Genomic DNA, 21,932 nt, shown 5'->3' on the forward strand with positions numbered 1-21,932 from the left:
TACATTTATTGGATCTATTTAAGTAGAATCGAAAGAAAGAGAAAATAACTTATAGAAATTAAACAGCCCCACCAATATTTAGGTATTCGGTAGTATGGAAATAAAGAATGAGAGCCAAGATTCCTATAACAAAAAAGTTTTTTCCACCTCTAATCAAATCGCTTGGGTGTTTATTAGGTGCCCATCAAAGATAAATATTTTAGCAATGGAGCCTATTAATGTGACATCACTATGTTTAAGATGCTTAAAGTCTTAGAATTCATTTCATCCTCAGAAATCCAGAGAAATAACTGGCTACTACTAGTTTATAAATATAATCAGTTTATAAATACAATATCAAGTGTTTTTTAAACAGGAAGTATTTTGAGGCAGGTGGATCACCTGAGGTCAGGAGTTCAAGACCAGCCTGGCCAACACAGAAAAACCCCATCTCCCCTAAAAATACAAAACTTAGCCAGGCATGGTGGCACATGCCTATAATCCCAACTACTCAGAAGATTGAGGCAGGAGAGTCACTTGAACCCGGGAGGCAGAATTTGCAGTGAGCCAAGATCCCACCACTGCACTCCCACCTGGGCAACAGAGTGAGACTCTGTCTCAAAAAAAAAAAAAAAAGAGAGAGAAAATAATAAACCGCAATAAAATGGCTAAATTATGGCTTTATAATAAATAATAGTTAGCATGCTTCCCCACCACCATCTTACCCAACAATATAGCCTAACCAACATATCAGGGTTTTGATATTTCCTTAAATAAGAGAAAAAAACACATAATTCATATTTGTAGTTTTAAAACTATTTTGACTGGACTCTGGGGACAATATAGTTCAGTCAAATAAAAGTGAGCTCCCCGCCCACAGTTAGAGGCACCATCAGAATAGGGAGCTTCCACTCAATACTTTTTAAAGTCTCTCATTTAGAAAATGAAACCACCATAACTTAAAAATACAGATTAGTGAGAGTGGGAAGGTTAAATACATTGAAAAAGGCCATTCACTATCAAAAGAATTTGTTCCTTTAAATTGTGAAAACCCTTACATTCTTCTCCAAGATACTCAAGTATACCCCTAATGAACTCAACCCGTGTCCCCCTAGAAATCTCAGCATAATAATGGCAGACAACATGGTGCTTATTAGCACTGTCCCAACAGTAACATGATATTTTACTAGGTATTCTTAAGTCTGATATTAGGATTAAGATGGAGAGTGCTTAGACTATTTGAAAATTACTTAATGGTTCTAAGATTTTTTTTTCTCTAATGTATTTGTCAATATTAAATAATGTTAGTGAGTTTTGTCTGAGCTTTTGTACTCAAGTATGGGTATCTGACCATCTATATTGAGGTAATTATTATAACAAAGTCTATAAATGGTAGACCATCATCTCAAATTAGGATGTTTTGTCCTATGGTAGGCAAATTAAATATACCTTAATTGAACACACAACTTAAGAACATGATTCAGTTTTCTAATGTGAGTTTATAATGCCACCTATCCAAGAAAATTGGATATTTGTGTGCATGCACATATGTACACACATGTGTGTACTTATATGTGTAGTAGTTGGCATACCTCATACATATACCACGTCCCAATAACAGATTTAAAGGTAATATGCATTCCAAAACCATATTAATAATGTTACTGTAATGTTTTCCTAAAACACTGTACAAACTTGGTAGATAATTGATTTAACCAAGGATGCTTATTTTATTAGCCAGTTATACCTCCTGTGTTCAGTCTGGTGGATTTTGGCTCTTTCTTGCTCTTGCTGCTGCCGCTTAAGTTCCAGTAATTCACTCTAGAAACAATAAAAGTTTTAAAATATGGTTTTCGATTAACACAGTTGTACAGAAGACACCCAAATCAATTACATATTTAACCTCAACTGGTACAATATTTCATTTTTGAAACTTTTACTTAAGTACTATTTGGATGTGAAATTATTTTCTTATATATGTAGGTAGCAAATAACTGTGGCTTAGTCAAACAGAACAGCTCTGTGAGTGTAAAATTGCTAGATTAAAAGCCAATGTGCATGGTCAAGATACTAGACCAATAGGTACAACACAAACAGAGAAAAATACAATGTAAGTCAAACTCATCTATGTCTTACAGAGAACAACAAATCAAACTAGTTCCTTCAGGAATATCACACAATACTATTTCTTGGTATTTCTCTAGCATTTCTTTCCTAATAAATTCATAGCAACTTACAAATAAATATTGGACTCAATCTCTCAATCTTATAGTGCAATTCTGTTAATAAAACATTCTCCATCCTGGAGAATAAGCACTTACCTATTATTGATTAGTTACTTCTAATACCAGCAGAACTTTGAGATCTCTGGAGGAGATACTTTGCTTCATATAAATCACATTATTATAACTAAATCTTTAGCTTTCAACAGTCTGCTTATCTTCTTGGAAGAGGTAACTGAACTTCCAGACCTAGTTACTATGTTTACAGTATTATACCAAAGAACCAATCCCAGAATTTCTCTAATTTCCAACTGTCTACCCTAAGGCAGAATAAATTTTAATCCCATTTCAAAGACAAAAAAATGCAAAGAGAAGAAAATTATTAGGCCCAAGTCATATACCAGTGCCTGAGTCAGAGAGATTTTCTGGTAGAGAAAATACTGTCACGTCTTAACACATACCAATAAAAGGTTGCTATTGTTGTTTTAACTCCCAAACTTCCTTGATGAAAAGTCTACAAAAAAACTCAAGGTTCAGGCTGACATTTTATTAACTTTGTTCAAAGACCCTCTGATATTCCACAGTCCCCCAAAATAAAAAGACTTATTTCTTATACTGTGATATTCCAAATACATTGCTCATCAATCCCTAAAGCACATTACTTAACCCTAATTCCTATATAACACTAATAAGGGGAAATCATTGAATAATATTTGAGTTTTTGAAATCAATGAATAATATTTGTCCACTCAATAAGAATTTGTTATGCACCTAGCTGCCAAGCTTTATGCTCATCTCACTCTTGCACAACAGGATAATTTTTTAGTCTACCAAATATTAGCACTCTTTATTAGTACTACCAAGTATACCAATATGAAAGAAGCTCCTGTCCTCTCCCTCGTCTCCACAATCATTTTCAATTCCTGCATGTGGTTTCATAAGTAATTATCTTCTTCTTAATACTTTGCATGTTTATTCATTTCTTAATTTTTAAAAAACTGTATTATCTTTTGACTACCTACAATGGAAAAAAGATTGATGTCTCTATTACTACCTCCACCCCAATCCCAACTTCCTCTCATAGTACACCCACATCATTCTCTTACAACGCTTCTTTTTGTAACATTCAGTGTGGTGGGAGAGGGATTTAGAAATCCTATAGCTCCTCATTCAAGTTTCTAATTCATCCTCCTGTTTTCAACTCTAGGCTTCAAAGGTACGAGGTGCCTCCGATTCCTGAATTTAACCAACTTCTCTGTCTTACTGCTTCTTTCAAATGAGTTCTGGTTTTCCTGCCCCACTAAATCAGTTACCACTGACCATCTAGTTCCAGATTTAAAATGTTGGCTTATAGCTTTGCTGCAGTCTACTAGTCTGTTCTTTTGCTCTTGTTGGCTTAATGGCTTTTTAAAAAAATTCCTATATTTTTAGTGGTATATGGGGAAGAGAGTGATAAAACATAAGCAAATGAAATGCTTTTGATGTGCAATGTTTAACCAGAAAACCTTAATATTTTCGAATACAAGTCTTACCAGAATTGTATTATTTGATCCTAACAACAATTTCAAAGGTAGGCAGGCAAAGTATTATGTGATAAATGAATGAGCAATATCATCCTCACCTTACAGATAAGGAAACAGGATCAGAGACACAGTTTTAGTAACTTGTCAAGAGCTAAATAGCTTATTAGTAGCAAAATAAAGACTGGGGCTTACATTTTCTTGTATCTAATAATCTTCTGCAGGATGCATTCAAAATAAATGGTTGGAATTAAGGATATCTTCATGGTGGTTCATCATACTCAAGTATAAACAGTCATGTCCAGAACTATCGGACCCATTCACATTCAAAAGTTTTAGCAGAATACATGTAACCTAAGCACAAATCTAAATCCTTCTTGCCAAAGGATGCTGATTATTTTCACTTCCATTAACCCTATTTCTCCAAGGAGCAACTTCTGGCATCTGGCCCATTGTGAGTTTAATACAATGAATTCTGAACAAACTAACTCTCATTAGTTCTGGAGTATAACACAAAGACAAAAAAAGTATAAAATACATACATATATATGCATATTATGACATGTTAGTTTAAAATAATTTTTAAGATAATTTTTTCAGACTTGGCAAAATGATCATGCAACTCGTCTGAGAAAAAAATGCAATCACCGCCATAAAAAAATCCTGAAAAAGAAAACAAAAAATGAGAAAGAACCAGCTTCATCAAACATTGAAAGATATCATATGAGAACACATGGATGGGGACAACACACACTGGGGCCTGTTGAAGTGCAGGATGTAGGGGGAGGGAGAGCTAATGGATGCTGGGCTTAATACCTAGGTACTGGGTTGATCTGTGCAGCAAACCACCATGGCACATGTTTACCTATGTAAGAAACCTGCACATCCTGCATATGAATCCCTGAACTTAAAAGCTGAAGAAAATAAAACTATAGTAATTAAAACAATTCGAGTCTAGGAAGAGACATGATACATATGGAAATGTAGTTTATCATAAAGTTGTGCTAAACCAATGCAGGAGACAGAGTTTCATGAATGATGATGGACTAGCCGACTACTGTAACACAGATCAAAACTAGACCCTTTACTTTGATTAAATAAATTATATAGAAGTCTGAGATTTGAGCCTAGAAGATGGGAATCGAAGTTTTCAAAGGTGGCACAGGTGAATTTATTTATAAACTTGGAGTGAGGAAGTTCCAGAAGTTATAAAAAGAAAAAGATTAATAAATTTAGCTGCATGAAAATTCAAACTTTTCATTTGGAAAAAATACCATAAAATTAAAAAAAGAACTGTTAATGAATGTTTAGGATATGCATAGGCTAATTCAATTTTCATTTATTCATTCATTAAATATCTGAGTGTCTATTATGAGCCAGGCTTGCATCTACATGATAGGCTATAGTAGTGAACAAGATAGATGAGATCTTTGCTCCTTTAGAGTTTATATTCTAGAGAAAGGAAACCCATAAGCAAGTGAGAAAAATATCCAACCATAATCCCAGGCAGAGGATTAAAACACACTAATGTGAGATTCAGTGGCTCAGTGACTATTTTAGGTTGAGACTCAGGAAATGTCCCAGAAGGTGGGTAAGGACTTCACATAAACCAATAAGGAAAAAACAACCAAAAAGAAAAAGGGCCAAGGGATAGGAACAGGCAGTTCACAGATAAACTACAGGTTGCCTATCAGTTCAAAATGGTCATTATCTTCACTCAAAATCGAAGAAATATTAAAACAATGAGATAAAGTGTTTCTATTGTATTGACAAAAATCAGAAAAGTTTGACAGAAAACACTCTGGTACAGCATCTAAATTAGTGAAACCTAATTTAGTTTTTGGAAGTCAATTTAGTGATAAGCGTCAAAATGTAAGACATATACATCCCTTGCAGAAGTGTTCGAAGATGTATGTATATGAATATTCACAGTTATATTATTGAAACTGTAAAAGTTCAGGGAAAAATGTTAATGCCCACCAACAAAATACTTGCACAATAAGTGAGACCATCAGCGCAATGGAATACAATGGAACAGTTACAAAGAATAAGATGGATGTTTTGTACGGTAGAGCAGGGGCCTATGGAGAGATCACTAAGATACATTAAGTGATAAAAGATAGGTTCAGAGCCGTTTTCTTGGGATGCTTCTATATAAATAGAAAATATATACATCCATTCATTTTGGCTTTTATATGCTGGTGTATATCCAAAACATTTATTGAAAAACTACACAAGAAAATGTTAACTGTAATTAACACTGGGTAGCAGTGTTTGAAGTGTGAATGGGCAAGAAAAGGATGCTTTACTATCTTACATAGTTTTTGTTTCTTAACTTTTGAACCATGTGTATATATTATTTCCTCATACCATCAGTAGGAATTTCTTATCAGTGTGAGAGGCCATTTTTGTTTCCTTATGCTTTCCTTTATTTAAAAATCCCAATAAATATGTAATTTTTAACAAAGAGAGATATAAAAGAGCGAAACACTACATATGAAGCTAAGAACTGTTATGGAGGAAGAAAAGAAGATGGGAAGAGAGCAACATACATCATCCTATTACGGAGGCAAGGAAAGGGGAGAAGAGATAAAGACCAGGAGGGAAACGGGGACAGGAGCTGATGAGGCATCGCCATGCAAGAACATTGCTCCAGATGGCTGAAGGGAAGGTGCTGGCATCGCTGCACTCAGGATTATTATCCTATAACTAGCAAAGTGCATTTACTAAGGAGAGGCTGGTTTTTCTTCCGTACTAAGAAGGATAATTTCAGCTAATTAATTTGTTCTGCTGAACTGACAGCCACTGACGATGAGTCTGCATGCCTTATAAGCATATTCTTGGTTCATTTACTGAGATCCCACACAGAAGTTCAATATCTACAGTTAAGCAAATAAAAAGTAAGTTGTTCTTGTTTCAAGGACCAAGCTCGGGACATGAAAAAGCATCAAAGTGCTCTAAGCAGGAGGACAATGACATGCAACATCTGAGACATTGTTAAGGCCTGGCCTACTCAATGCATATTGTCACACACCAACCATTTTCCAGATACTAGGTTCATGCTAAAGGTACAGATATCAGCACAGCTCCATCCTGAAGTAAATCACAGCATAATGAGGCAGACACACCCAGAAACAACTCTGATACAGGGCAAAAAGAAATGCATTGCTAAACACAAAATTAAGCTACATGACATGGGAATACAATGAAGGAATGCAAACAAGAGAAGGGTGTTCAAGTGTTTGTGCATGTCTTATCACTGTGCTATGCAAATCCCTACATTCATACAGAGCTGCATACAAAGGAAGGTACGTTGGTGATATGATAAACAAAATACCATCCTAGAGATTGAAAATATGGAACTTCCTATAAACGTTGGCCAAGTGGTATGTGGTAAATGAGGACAACACTGCAAATAGCACCACTGCCTGTGGCCACCTGATGCAGTGCTCACCCAGGAGGGCTGCTCTGCTGGGGAGCTGCAGGATGGCACCAATACCTCTGCTTCGAGCCCAAGCCAATAATAAGAAGAGGGGTTGCCATTTCCAGCAAGAGGTTGCAAACATCATTTCTCTGGGCTCCAATTGTCTGATGGTGCCCTGTTCTACAGAAGGGTCAACTATACAACAGACAGGTGTGTGTAAGGCTGGATGCTTAAGAAACCTGACGAGGTTAGAGAGAAAACATGCTCCAAAGCAAAGTTTCATTGTGGTAATTGAAGATGAACATGGAGTCATTTTAAAACCATGTCTGAATCCCAGCAGAGCATGTTCCGACATGGTTCAGCTTGACTGCTTTATGTAAACATGAAAATGCCATCGCCTGGCAAGACAAACTTCTCCCAGGAGAGCCTGTTCTCTCAACACAACAAGAGGAAAAGGATAGTGGAAGCAGGAGAGTTGACACCATGAAGTCATGAAGTTCAAGAATGCCTTCCTTTGAAGGTTTAATACAGAAGAGCTTTTAGGGGCAGGAGGAGAGTTTAAAGAAGTCCTGGTTCTCAGGCATCCACAGTAATACCTTTGCCTTGAAGGAGAAAGATGGCCTTGGCTATCAAGAATGAGGAGAAAAGGCAGAAGCTACCACTCAAAATTTTCAGAGCACCAACCAAATCAAAGGAAATAAATACTAATGGGTGAAGTAGAGTTTAAAAATAACACAAGTAATGTACACTCTCCCCTTACTATTGCTAGTTTTTAATTTTTAATTTTTTAATTGATAGTTTGTACATATTTATAGGATACAATTTGATATTTTGATACATATGTTGTAAAATGATCAAATCAGGGCACTTGGTGTGTCCATGATCTCATGCATTGATCATTTATTTGTAGTGAGAATATTCCAAAGCCTCTTATCTAGCTATTTTGTAAGGTACAGTATCTTACTGTCAACCACAGTCACTCCACTGTATAACAGAACATCAAAACATATTCCTCTTATCTAATTGTAACTTTGTATTTGCTGTTGCTAGTTCTATCATTTTAACAGAGAGAGAAATAAACTTCCAGCTACAACAATCATGGAATCACAGCTCTATGTCTCCCACCTAAAAATATTCCCTACACAAAATGCAAGGAGGAGGTAGGTTTCAAAACTTATCTGCACTCTATTTTATGATCTTTGTTTTCATTTTCATATATGTGAGCATATTTCTACTATGTTATTAAAATGTGGTAGTAATTGCTGCATGGTATTTATTCCAAACTCCAAAACCTTCAAATCCTCTATCACTGAACAAACTGTTTCAAATTTCCCATTAATCTTATGTTAAAAATAAACAACCTTGTACATATATCTTGCCTGCGTCTCTCATTATTTCCTCAGAATAAATGTATACTTTTAGATCTAATATTTTTGCTTCTAGGAAACTCTTCAGAATTTGATGTTGCCAAAGTGCCTCTCAGTTTATCCTCTCACCAGTAATAGTACTTCAGTGTTTGTGGTATATATTGATATCTACTAGTGGAAGTTCTCCTTACCCCAACAAACACACAAATTATTATTCATATTTTTCTAAAGTTTAAATTTCATTATTTTTCTCTCAGTTGAAATTTAGAAACAGTATTTTCAAATTACCTCAAATTCCATTGAAATTTATTACTAGAATTGCATTAAACTTACAAGTAAATTTGGATAGAACTATAGTTACTGAAATACTGAGTTTTAGCATTCGGGAACATTAGCCATCTCTGCTTTATTCAAATTGACTTTTATGTATAATAACCAAAACAGCGTGGTACTGGCATGCAAACAAACATATAGACCAATGGAACAGAATAGAGAGTCCAAAAATACATCCACACATGTAGAGCCAACTGATTTTTGGCAAAAGTGCCAAGAACATAGGGGAAAGGACAGTCTCCTCAATAAACGGTAGTGGGAAAACTGAATATCCACATGCGGAAGGATGAAATTAAACCCTTTTCTCTCATCACATACAAAAAAACAACTCAATTTGACAGTTTTCACAAAAGGCGTTAAAAATAATCAACTCAAAACGGATTAAAGACTTTAAATGTAAAACCTGAAACTAGGAAAGTACTAGAAGAGAATATGGGGGAAGCTGTGCACGGTGGTTCATGCCTGTAATCTCCACACTCCAGGCAGATCACTGGAGGCTAGGAGTTTGAGACCAGCCTGGCCAGTATGGCAAAGCCCCGTCTCTACTGAAAATACAAAAATTAGCCAGGCACGGTGGCACACACCTGTAATCCCAGATACTTGGGAGGCTGAGTCATGAGAATTGTTTGAATCCCAAAGGCAGAGGTTGCAGTGAGCCGAGATGGTGCCACTGCACTCCAGCCTGGGTGACAGAGACTCTGTTTTGAAAAAAAAAAAAAGAAAAGAAAAGAAAAAGAAAATATAGTGGAAAAGCTCCATGACATTGGTCTGGGCAAGGATTTTTTGGATAAGACTTTAAAAGGACAGGCAACAAAAGCAAAAACAGACAAATGAGATTACATCAAACTAAAAAGTTTCTACACAGCAAAGGAAACAATCAACAGACAAAAGAGACATTCTGCAGAATGGAAGAAAATATTTGTAAACTATACATCTAAAAGGGGGTCAGTATCCAAAATACATAAGGTACTCAGACAACTCAATAGCAAGAGAAAAAATAACCTAATTTTTAAAATAAGCAAAAAGGGCCAGGCACAGTGGCTCATGCCTATAATCCCAGCACTTTGGGAGGCCTAGGCAGGTGGATCACCTGAGGTCAGGAGTTCAAGAGCAGCCTGGTCAACATGGTGAAACCCTGTCTCTACTAAAAATACAAAAAAAAAAACAAAAAAAATAGCTGGGTGTGGGGGTGGGTGCCTGTAATCCCAGCTGCTCAGGAGGCTGAGGCAGGAGAATCTCTTGAAAACAAGAGGCAGAGGTTGCAGTGTGCCAAGATCATGCCATTGCACTCCAGCCTGGGCAACAAGAGCAAAACTCCATCTCAAAAATAATAATAATAATAATAATAACAATAAAAAAATAGGCAAAAGGCCTGAGTAGCTATTTCTCAAAAGAAAACATGCAAATGGCCAACAGGTATATGAAAAAATGCTCAACATGACTAATCATCAGGAAAATGCAAACTAAAACTGCGATGAGCTATTATCTCACCCCCATTAGAAGGCTATCATCAAAAAGGACAAAAGATAACAAGCGATGGCAAGAATATGGAGAAAAGGGAACTCTTACATGCTGCTTGTGGGGGTGTAAATTAGTACAGCCATTATGAAAAGAGGTATAAGCTTTGCTCAAAAAATTTAAAATAGAAGTACCATATGATCCAGCAATCCCACTACTGGGTGTCTATCCAAAGGAAATAAAACGAGTATGTCAAAGAGATATCTGCACCCTCATGTTTATTGCAGCACTGTTCACAATAGCCAAGATATGGAATCAACCTAAGTGTCCATCAATGGATGAATGGATAAAGAAAATGTGGGATATACACACAATGGAATATTATTCCACCATAAAAAGAAGGAAATCTTGTCACTTGCAACAACATGGATGAACCTAGAGGACATTATGTTAAATGAAATAAGCCGGGCGCAGAAAAATAGCACATGATTTCATTTAAATATGGACTTTAAAAAGCTGATCTCATAGAAATAGAGTAGAATCGTGGTTACCAGAGGCTGGGGTGGTTAGGAGGAAATGGTGAGGTACAGGGAGATATTGGTCAAAGGATATGTAATTACAGTTAGATATAGGGAATAAATTCAAGAGATCTATTGTACAGCAAGGTTAATGACAATAGTTGTAATTAATGACAATAAATAATGATCACTTATTATATTCTTGAAAATGCAAAGAATGTTAAGTGCTCTCACCACAAAAATGGTAACTGTGAGGTAATGCATTTGTTAATTAGCTAGACTTAGCCATTTCACAATGTTTATATACTTCAAAATATCATGTTGAACATTATAAATACAAATAATGTTTTCTGTCAGTTAAAATTGGACTTTTGTGGATTCCAGGAAAGTTTTTAATTTTTTTTTAGCTGTTGAACAACTATTTATGTAACTGCTTTTTGATTAGATCTTTTTGTCCCATAATGTATTTTCTAATTAATTTTTGCTCGTATTTGAGAAAGTTGTTGATTCTTGTATATATTTTGTAACCAACTCTTTTTGTGTTTGTTTGTTTGTTTGTTTTTTTGAGACAGAGTTTCGCTCTTGTTGCCCAGAGTAGAGTGCAATGGTGCAATCTTGGCTTACTGCAACCTCCGCTCCCGGGTTCAAGCGATTTGCATGCCTCAGCCTCCCGAGTAACAAGAATTACAGGTGCCCACCACCATGCCTGGCTAATTTTTAGTAGATGGGGTTTCACCATGTTGGCCAGGCTGGTCTTGAACTCCTGACCTCAGGTGATCCTCCTGCCTCGGCCTCCCAAAGTGCTGGGATTACAGAAGTGAGCCACCACACCTGGTCCAACTCTCTTACTAAACGCCATTTGTTCTCATTATTTTTCAGTTGATTCTCTTAGTTTGCACAAGCAAATTGCTCCCATCCATAAATAATCACCTACTTCCAATAATTAGAAAAGCTCTTTTATTTTTAGTTTTATCAAGTTGGTTAAAAAATATCCAAAACTTGTTCCATTCAGTTAAAACAGGGAATTTTTTTTTAGTTAAAAAAATAAGTTTTCTATCAAATAACTTTGAGTAGCACGAGGTTGGAATTCCCCGAATAATACTGGGTAACAACCAGTTTGGTAGGGGTTGCAAACATCCTTATGTTGTTCATAGTTTTAGTATTTCACCACTGAATATAATGTTGGTTATTGTATACGTATGTTAAGAAAATATTATTTTTAGTTCACTGAAGTGTTTTTTAATTGATAGTAAAGATTAAAATTTATCAATGTGCTTTTGTGTAACTAAAGAGATAGCCAAATATTCTTGTCACATGACCTATCCTATTGCAGTGATAAGATATAAAAAGTTTTAATATATAGCTACTTATCTTTGCATTCCTGGAATAAACTCTACTTTGCCTTGGTAAATTGCTATTAAGAGAAAAATTTCATAAGCTAGAATTTTCCTTCAGATGTTAATCTCTGTCTTTATAAGATTGGTCTATCTGTGAGAGAGAGAGGGAGGGAGAGAGGGAGAGAGAGAGTGTGTGTGTGTGCGCGCGCACGTGCGTGAGTGTGCACATGCTTCCTTTATCAGATTGTGACATCATGGGGATAATGAAATAAACTTCTAAAATGTTTCGTCTTCTTTCTTACTCTGAGATAATTTGTAAAGCATAGGGAAAAAAAATCTGTTCCTTGAAAATCTGAAGGAACTTGCTTCTAAAATTATCCAAGTTCAGCCTCCTGGGGGAAGTAATTCTCAGAAAACTTCAGAAATCACTTGCATTTTCATTGGTCTTTATGAATTTTAATTATGTGAGTCATTAGAGTTATATATTTTCCTAGAAAATCATTCACTTAATCCAAATTTTTAATTTATTAGCATAGCATTGTTTATAGTAACATAATTTTAATCTTTTCCAAATCTATGATTCTAGTCCCTCGTTTCTAATGCCGTGTATTTGCATTTTTACTAATCTTTTCTTGATTAGACTTACCAAAGATGTGTTCATTTGTTGACCTTATCAAAGAACAAGCTGTTGGATTTTTATAACAGCTGTTTCTTAGAGTTTTATTATTAATTTCTGTTCTTATCTTAATTACTTTCTTCAGGATCATTTATTGTTTTTGTTCTAAATTCTTAGATCAGATGCTTAATTCATTTATTTTGTTTTTTTAGTATTGAATGGATTAAAATGTTGTAATTTTCTTTGAGTACAGCTTTACATGAATTCCCTATAAAAGGCTCTCACTACAATTTTGTATGTGTTCTACAATAATTTTCCCTGTCATCCAATAGTTTGAGTATTTTCTGACTTTCAGTATTTTACTGATTCTTATATATATTTTGACTACAAAATCAATGACTTTCTAAATGACCGTAAAACCAATAACCATGCACAATCAATAAATGCAATCAGCTTATCAGATATTTTAAGAAGTTTCTGAAAGAAAGGAGACAGATTACATTACCAGGGAAAACCAATGTGCAGGGTAAATTGGAGCTAAGTCCACCTGCTTCTGAGGGAGCTCCAGGAGGGAATACTGGGACAGTCACTAAGATGATCAGTTAGAAAACTGCACTGAGAGCAGCTTGGTGGTGGGTTCTTTTCCCTCCCACACTTGCACTACATAGTAGGCAACACTATCATGGCCCATAAGGTAAGAAGTGAATGAGAGAGGCATGGCTGGGCTCAGGGAAACAGGGCAACGTCCCAAGTACCTACTGACTATAAGAGAACACGAGTCTACTCCACACAGAAGACAAGCTCCTACATACCTCATTCAGCAGCGTATCCAAATACATATAAGGAGATAAGAATAATCAAACATTTGAGAAAGAATTCCGTGGGAGATAAAGATTAAAATGGAAAGAAAAAAACAGTTAATATGGTAAATAGAAAACTTATGTTTGTATAGTTACAAATATACAAACATTAAATAAGATGAGTTGAGAAAGAATATTGCACTTACAAAGCAGAACACTGCTACTTACCAAATCAGCAATCTTGGTAAATAAACATACTCAATATGTGCCAAATAAGCAGAATGAAAAGTCAAGAAAAAATTTAGTGAGCAGGATGATCTAGCTAAAGCTTTTGTCCAGAATCCAATTAAAAAAAAAAAAAAGGCCAAAGGGATAAGAAGTATAAGAAAACAATGAAGGTATATACAGAACAGATCTGAAATGTCCAAAGTCCATTTGATAGATGTCCCAGAAATGGAGAGCAAAGACAATATGGGTAAAAAGACATAAATGAAAATTAGGAAGAAAAAAGGAAAACGGAAGAGAGACATGTATTTTCAGATTAAAAGAGACAACCAAAGGCTATGCAAGATTAGAAACAAAAATAGAAACACTGTGAAATTTCTTATAGTACAGGAAGGGGGAGTGGAGAGAAGAAAAAAAATAGTAAATAAATAAAACAGAGAAAATTCAGTGTCAGTAAAAAAAACTAATAAAAAGTAAATCATGCAGTAGGAATACAAATACATGCAAATATGCTACTAATCATAATAAATGAGAACGCAACAAATCTACCCATTAAGAGATTCTGAAACTAGGTAAAAGGAAAACCAGACATTTCTTTCCACTCAAAATCACTTTAAACCATGACACAGAGATGTTAAAATTAAGTGATTAAAAAAATATCATGTAAATACTAACCAAAAAAAACTGGTAGAGGAATTATTGGAATCAGACAAGATAGTCAAAAAAGAAATCAAGCTGACAAATCATTAAATACAAAAAGCAGTATACTTCATATTGATAAAATCTATCCTAAAAGGTAGGCTCCCCTTAGTCTCATTGGTCAAAACTGTATCACATGTCCACAGAGAAACCGATCACAGTCAAGCAGAATAGAATTCTCATGAAGAGTTAGACCACTTTGGGAATAAATCCCTGGAGCTGGGGTAGCACCTGCCTTTTCTGAAACACAGTTCACGCAAAGTAGGATGGATACTTGAAGAAAAATCAGAGCTGTACAGAAGCAGGCAATCAACAATATTTGATATATCACTCTGAAATTATCACAACACATAATTTATTTCCTTGCAGCATTAGTATTATGGTTTGGCTCTGTGTCCCCAGCCAAATCTCATGTTGAATTGTAATCCCCAATCTTGGGGAAGGGACCTGGTGCGAGGTGATTAGATCGCGGAGGCGGATTTCCTCCCTGCTGTTCTCATGACAGTGAGTTCTCAGGAAATCTGGTTGTTTAAAAGTATATAGCACAGCCCCCTTTGCTCTCTCTCTTGCTGGCATTGTGAAGATGTGCTTGCTTCCCCTTCGGCTTCTACCATGATTCTAAGTTTCCTGAGGCCTCCCCAGCCATGTTTTCTTTATAGCCTGCAGAACTGTGAGCCAATTAAACCTCTTTTCTTTATAAATTACCCAGTCTCAGATAGTTACTTATAGTAATGAGATAATTAATACAATTAGTTACTACAAATTACTACCAGGTGATGAATCACTATAACATTTAAAAGGATAATATTGTATTTCTATGTCTCCTTTTAATTGTTTACTCCTCCCTTAAAATGTAAACTTCAGGAGAGCTGGAATCTTGTCTATCCTGATCTTAATTATAGCTTCAGCAACTTGCACAAGGCTCAGTATATAATAGGAACTCAATACACGTTTGCCAATAGAATGAATGAACGAGTGCTGGGAGAGATTACTCTGAGACAGATCAACCAGAATAATACAGTTTTTAAAAAAAATAAAAGCCAGAAAAGGAAAGCTTTAAAGTGGTGTTAGTGTTACAGAGTTCAGGGAGAAGATGGGAATTAAAAAAAAAAAACCCACTAAACTGTATGTTCAGAAGGAATTTTACATTTAGGAGGCAATTTCAGTAACAGCATTTGTGAATATAAACCAGATCATAAGGAATTAAGGATGAAGTGGGTAATAAAGAAGTGGTTACAGTAAAATTACCTTTGTCTTTTTTTAAATTTGCTAGAAGCAGAAAAGGTAATATCTCTGAGGATAGCAAAATCAAGGAAGGGGTTAGCTGGTTTATTTTAGAATGGTAAGATGAGATGAGAAGTTCACGTGTGCTCTATCATCTTCTTCATGACCTACTGGCACCAACCGTGGCATATTTCTGACAAAAAAAAGGAAGCATCCAGTGGAGAAGAATGTATTGAAGATATAGAAAAAAGAGGAATTACAAATAAATTTCTAGAAGAAGGAAGTGAATCATATGTAAAATATTTAGAGTTTAAACTTGAGGAGGCTCCTTTTGTCCCCAGAGCCAAGAGTAATTAAAAATGTGAAAGTCAGAGAGACACATAGAACAAAATTTATGTGCTGTCACCTAAACTTAACCTAGATTATTTACCTAAGAATTATTCCATAGTAGGTATCCAATAAATATTTGTTGAATGAATGGAATAAACACACACATAAATAGGTGCAATGATAAAAATGTATTGTGTTTGTATCTTTTTACAGTAAAAATGATCCTCCTGTTTTCTTAAGGTAAATCATTCAAGTGATAAGGAATGAAAGGTTCTACAAATAAAGAAATGCCTTCGGCCAGGTGCGGTGGCTCACGCCTGTAATCCCAGCACTTTGGGAGGCCAAGGCGGGTAGATCATTTGAAGTCAGGAGTTCGAGACCAGCCTAGCCAACATGGTGAAACCCTGTCTCTACTAAAAATACAAAAATTAGCTGGGTGATAGTGGCGTGCACCTGTAATCGCAGCTACTTGGGAGGCTGAGGCAGGAGAATCGCTTGAGCCTGGGAGGCAGAGGTTGCGGTGAACTGAGATCACGCCACTGCACTCCAATATGAGTGACAGAGTGAGACCTAGTCTCAAAAAAAGAGAAATGCCTTTAATGAATGTTTCCCAATAACAACACGTCGGGCAAAAAAAGAGAGAAGCAAAAGTAAGGTAGAATAGATGGATAAATATCCTTGTGTAGTCTATTGTTACTGAAATCTCTAAGGATGGAATTATTTGTATATTAAAGCTATTCATTTTACTGAAAGCTACAGTAAGTAAAAGGAAATAATTTATGTAAAAGGATACATAATAAAAATATGTTCAATCAGTAACCAGAAAATATGTATATATCAATATTTATCTAAGTCTAGAATAAAAACAAGATTAAGAAATAAAAAGTTTAATTTTCACTATTTAAAATAACTGCTCAACCTGAAAATTAAATCCCAGATCTAGTATTCTAATTTGTTAAGCATTCTCTTTGTCAAATGTTCTACTTTTAATAGTTTTTATGTTCCAAATATATATACCAAACTTTTAAAAACACTATTTAAAATCCACTAGAAGTTATTTAAAAATAAATCATATCTACAACTGACTTTGCAACATTCACCTTAGTATGCTAAGTACCTCATAATTTTAAGTTAAAAGAAGCAGAATAGAAGTTAATAGAAGCAGATGAACACTTTTATGTCATTTAGCAGACATCATTAAAAGTATAACATGAATATGTACCAGATTTAGCTTCTACTTGTTAACTACTAGAATCTTACCATAACATTGCCTATTTGATTGTAGATTTCAAGATTGGGATCTTGCCAAAACAAGAAGATATTTATTTTAAAAAAAAAAAACACTAAGGGATAAAAATGTTTCATGGTTCGTCTTTGCTTACACAGGAGCTAAATAAGTAAATTTACAACTCGCATGATTTCTTTCAATGATTTAATGACGACCTATGGTGCACAAAACAGCCTAGTGACACATTTATACCATATGCTGGGCGAAACTATGAATGAGAAAGGGGTTCCACACTGTTGGGAAGAAGATAGCAGTCAAAAGGGTCAAATTACAGCAACACAAATTAATACAAATAGTTCATTTTTCAATGGAATTTTTACACACAATTGTTGTAATAAATTATCTTGTTGGGGAAAGACAAAGAAAAAATAAACCAAATCAAGGAAATCAAAATGGGAGTTAGAATTCTAGTTAATTATAGAACTGAAGATACGGATTTGAGACATGTTCTGTAAGAAATAGTGACAGGATTTGTCAACCACTAGCATGGCAAGAGGAAAAGGTGGAAAATAAGAATGATGGGAAAGATAAATCATTTAGATACCTGGAGCCCCACCCCACTCCCTTTTTTTCTCGTTTAAAGGATCTGAAATAAAGTGGCACTTTGGAGCTAACCATGGGTCTTTCTCGTCATTCTCATTCCATGCTGAGGAGCTTCTGGCCTATTAAAAGCAGTTATGACCATCGAGTATGCCACTGACTATTTTCAGTTACCATACCAGAAATTTCACATTGTAATGAAGATTATTCTTTAAGCACTTTTCTTAGAAGACTCTGCATTCATTTCACTGATTTCCATTGCTCAAAACATATGGAATGCCTCACATATTTTTATACCCGTGTAGTGTAACTTGGTTTCACTGTATGTGTATAACCATTTTTAGTGAATATTTATGCCCGTTTCATAACTTTGCATGCCTACTTTCTTATGCATTATCATATTCTCTGGATACCATCTCTAATTTCATATATCTTTGGTTTAAAAATAGCAGTGATGGTGGTGGTGTTTTGTTCTGCAGATGAGAAGTTCACCAGTGCTCTATCATCTTCTTGGTGACCTACTGGCACCAACTACGGCAGATCCACTGTGCCTCCATGAGGCCAGGTACCATGAAAGTTTTGACCAGAAGGAGCCATCACCAGACTCTTAAAACACATCCAGAAACTCACCTTTTATTTTCAATGCTTGTATTCTTGTTTTCAGGATTTTCATGTGTCTAAATATTTCTGTTCAGAAATTCTTCAAAATTATCTAGTACCTCAAATAAACAGTTAGCAATAACTAGTAGGGGCTTGTAAGTACCTTTTGATGTTGTTCATCCTTCATCTTTTGCAATTTTCTGTTTTCTTCTGCCTTTAGAGAATCTCTGTAAGCCCAGCTTCTGGCCTGTAAAGGTACAGAGAGAAAAAAAAAAAAATACTTGATAGGATAAAGTATTGTCACAGTTCACCAAGCTGCCTACTACGGGCCTGGTGCTAATAACTCAACCACGGTACTGAGCATATAGTAAGCTCTCCATACACACTTTGTTATTGAGTGATTTACGCGTATGTCTGAAGATGTCCCTTGGGATATATAAAAAGAAAACCAGTGTAAGCACAATCATCCTGCACATTTGAAAGGATGATCTAAATGTTTAATTAAGCTTTAAAAATATCCCCTCAGAGATAATCAACACAGTTTATTCCTTCTAGTGGAAAGTTTAGGAATTTTCAAGAATATTCCAACTAGCTGATCACTCAATATTAAAGATAAGCAATAGTGGCACTGTCTTTAGAAGAACAGGCATGTCTACTGCTCATTAATGATATCTGATTAAGCAGCTTGTCAACTAGTGGTTGATACCATATAATTTCAAGGATGCATATTTTCTAAGTGCTTGCATCCCTAATCTGGATGAAGCTTATTTCTACCTCTGAAAAGGAAAACAAAGCCTGTTCAGGAACACATGACAACAAAGCCTTTGGAAAGCCAGCACATGCAGGAGAATGCCCTTCAGTGTCTCTGACCCACCACACCAGAGTTCCACACCCTGGCATAGTGACCATGTGTTCTGACATTTATGGCATTTCAAGTGTTCTGTTTATTTGTCATATGCTTTCTCTCCTTCGCATTGATTTGCAGCCCCAGCTTCTGTAAGGCAAAGAGCTAATAATGCTTGGGAAACTACATGGATCTCATAAAAAACTACCAGCAGCATCATGGCAGCTGGTTACATATTTCAGACCTCGTTCTCAGGACTAATAATCCATCAAGTTCAGGTAGGCTGGTTCCCCCTTTTTCTAGCCCACATGAACTTAATATAACTTTTCTCAAGCACTTTTTAGTTCATCCTCCCATTTCTGTCACTATAAAAACCCATATACTATCAAATAATAAGAACCACTTCCCAGAAAAAGAGAGAAGCTTTCAAAATGGTATCATCTATGGCAGTGCCATTTCGAAAACTGGAGCTTCCTGTGTTCAGAAATCCCTGGTTTATCCAAACCCTGCTTCATTGGGCAGGTAAACATACATCCTATGACTTTCTCTAATTTGCACCCTAAACTCAAGGGGACTATGCTAAGACATAGAAGGGGAAAAGTGATTCTCTGACAACCGCTTCTTTTTATCTCTGACAACCCCTTCTTTTTATATTAGAGAAGGCTAGTCTTTATCACAAATATTCCACATAAGACCTAGTAAGGAAGGGAGGGAGGGAAGGGGGGTGGGAAGAGAGGACGGGAAGGAAGGAAAGGAGAGAAGAAGAAAGGAAAGGAGAGAAGAAGAAAGGAAAGGAGAGAAGAAGAAAGGAAAGAAGACAGCTTCTACTCAAGATATTAAAAGGTAGAATAAAATATTTAGTTACAGCAAAATTACAACTTGAATGAGGTATCTAAATTCTATTTGAATAGCCTCCCTTTAAACTTGTCATTTTGTTGTTCTTTTATTAGAATACACGTCTTAGTTTTTGACTTATTTAAAAAAATAAGGTTATTAAATACCTTATTATTAAATAAGGTGCCTTATAAAGGTCCACAGAAACTGGGAAGTCACATGGCATCCGAACTTGCGAAAAGTTCAGTTAGTTGCAGTCCTAATGCTTGCTTACCCAGCTGTGATCCCTAGGAAGGACAGGAAGTTTCTGTTCGAAACTAATAGAAGGGAATAAATTGATCACTATTTTTCTTAGCTCTAAACACCAGAAATTTCTAAGTCACTGTATTCACATATTTTTTCTAACATTGAAATATTCATTTAATACAATATCAACACTATATTTTGTCATTCAACCAAAATACACTTTTATTTATCCTCCCCAAAAGCTATGCTTATAATGTACTCATTCTATTAGCAGTCTTTAAGCCTCCTCTGTGCAAGCACTGTGTCAGGACATGATTCCAGACCTCAAGCAGTTATAGCTTAGTGTGAAAGTCAAACCAGAAGACTAATGGTTACAGTACAGCATGCTAGGTGTTATGATAGAGGAAGCCAAAAAGAAGGATACTTAATTAAACTAGATTGAGGACACTTTCCAAATCAAGTAAGACTAAGTTACATTTCAAAGAGTGAGTAGGAATCAGACTATGCAGGAGGAAGAGCGTCACATGAGCAAATGGGAAATAGCAGTGCATGAGTTTGCTAGGGCTTCCATAACAAAGTATTATGATACTGGTGGCTTAAAGAACAGAAATGTACTATCTTATAGTTCTGGAGGCTAGAAGTCCAAAATCAAGGTATCTTCAGGGTTGGTTCCTTCTGAGGACTATGTGAGAAATATCTGTTCCGGGCTTCTCTATTTGGCCTGCAGACTCCACCTTCATCATGCATCTCTTCATATCATCTCCCTTGTATGCGTGCTTCTCTGTCCTGATTTCCCCTTTTTATAAAGACACCTTTCATAATGAATTTGAACCCACTCTAGGAGCCTCATTTTAACTTATTTCCTCTGTAAAGACGCTACCTCTGAATAAGGTCATATTCTGAGGTGCTAGGGGTTACGGCTTCCACATAAATTTTGAGAAGTGTGGGTCTCGACCCATGACAAGCATTAAGTTCTCCTTTCAAGATGGTGGAGTAAAGATGTTCCTGTTCCATTCTCCCCAAAATTACCCTAAACAAAGCAGAAAATGAAATACACACAAGCTCTATCTTCAAAAACCAACAGATCCGTATTCACAGAGGAAAATCTATGAAGACAAAGTAGAAAAAGAAACACTAAATGACTTAGAGAGGAAAAGAGCAAACCCAAAGACTTGCTGTAAGGGGCTAGAGGACACCCATGGGGAGCCAGTTCTCTCCACAGAGCAACATGAGGGCCCAAGAAATGGATGCACCAGCTATTGAGGAAGACAGATGGGTAATAGGCAGGTAAAAAGGAATTACTAGACAGTCTCAGTAGAATCCCTTCACTCCCATATATCTGCTCCTGCCTTGAAAATGCAGGTGCTAATTCACCCAACACCAACAGGAAATGAAAAGTGTATTTTCTGGATAAACTAAACCACGCACATGTGTAAAGACAGCAGCAGTGGACAAATGCCAGGCTGAGAATGAAATGACTCTATAAAGTCCTGCATACTGACCAGTGAGCCTCTGAGTCGCTCTCTTT

At 35.9% G+C, this 21,932-nt stretch overlaps 1 protein-coding gene across 5 annotated transcripts in view; it reads right to left on the reverse strand.

The window, feature by feature from the left end:
* Positions 1-21,932, reverse strand: part of EPSTI1 (epithelial stromal interaction 1) — a 114,666-nt gene that overhangs the window by 13,433 nt on the left and 79,301 nt on the right. For 3 of the 5 annotated variants that reach the window (XM_030813338.1, XM_003270031.4, XM_030813339.1), the window contains 2 exons: positions 18,644-18,727; positions 1,727-1,800 (listed from right to left, as the gene is read on the reverse strand). In XM_030813338.1, coding sequence (XP_030669198.1) covers positions 1,727-1,800; positions 18,644-18,727 — 158 coding nt within the window. Of the gene's footprint in view, positions 1-1,726; positions 1,801-18,643; positions 18,728-20,432; positions 20,466-21,932 lie in introns of all 5 variants that reach the window. The other 2 variants (XM_030813337.1, XM_003270032.4) reach the window with 1 other exon arrangement.

The sequence above is a fragment of the Nomascus leucogenys genome, chromosome 5 (genome assembly GCF_006542625.1).
Source record: "Nomascus leucogenys isolate Asia chromosome 5, Asia_NLE_v1, whole genome shotgun sequence".
NCBI classification, from domain to species: domain Eukaryota; kingdom Metazoa; phylum Chordata; class Mammalia; order Primates; family Hylobatidae; genus Nomascus; species Nomascus leucogenys.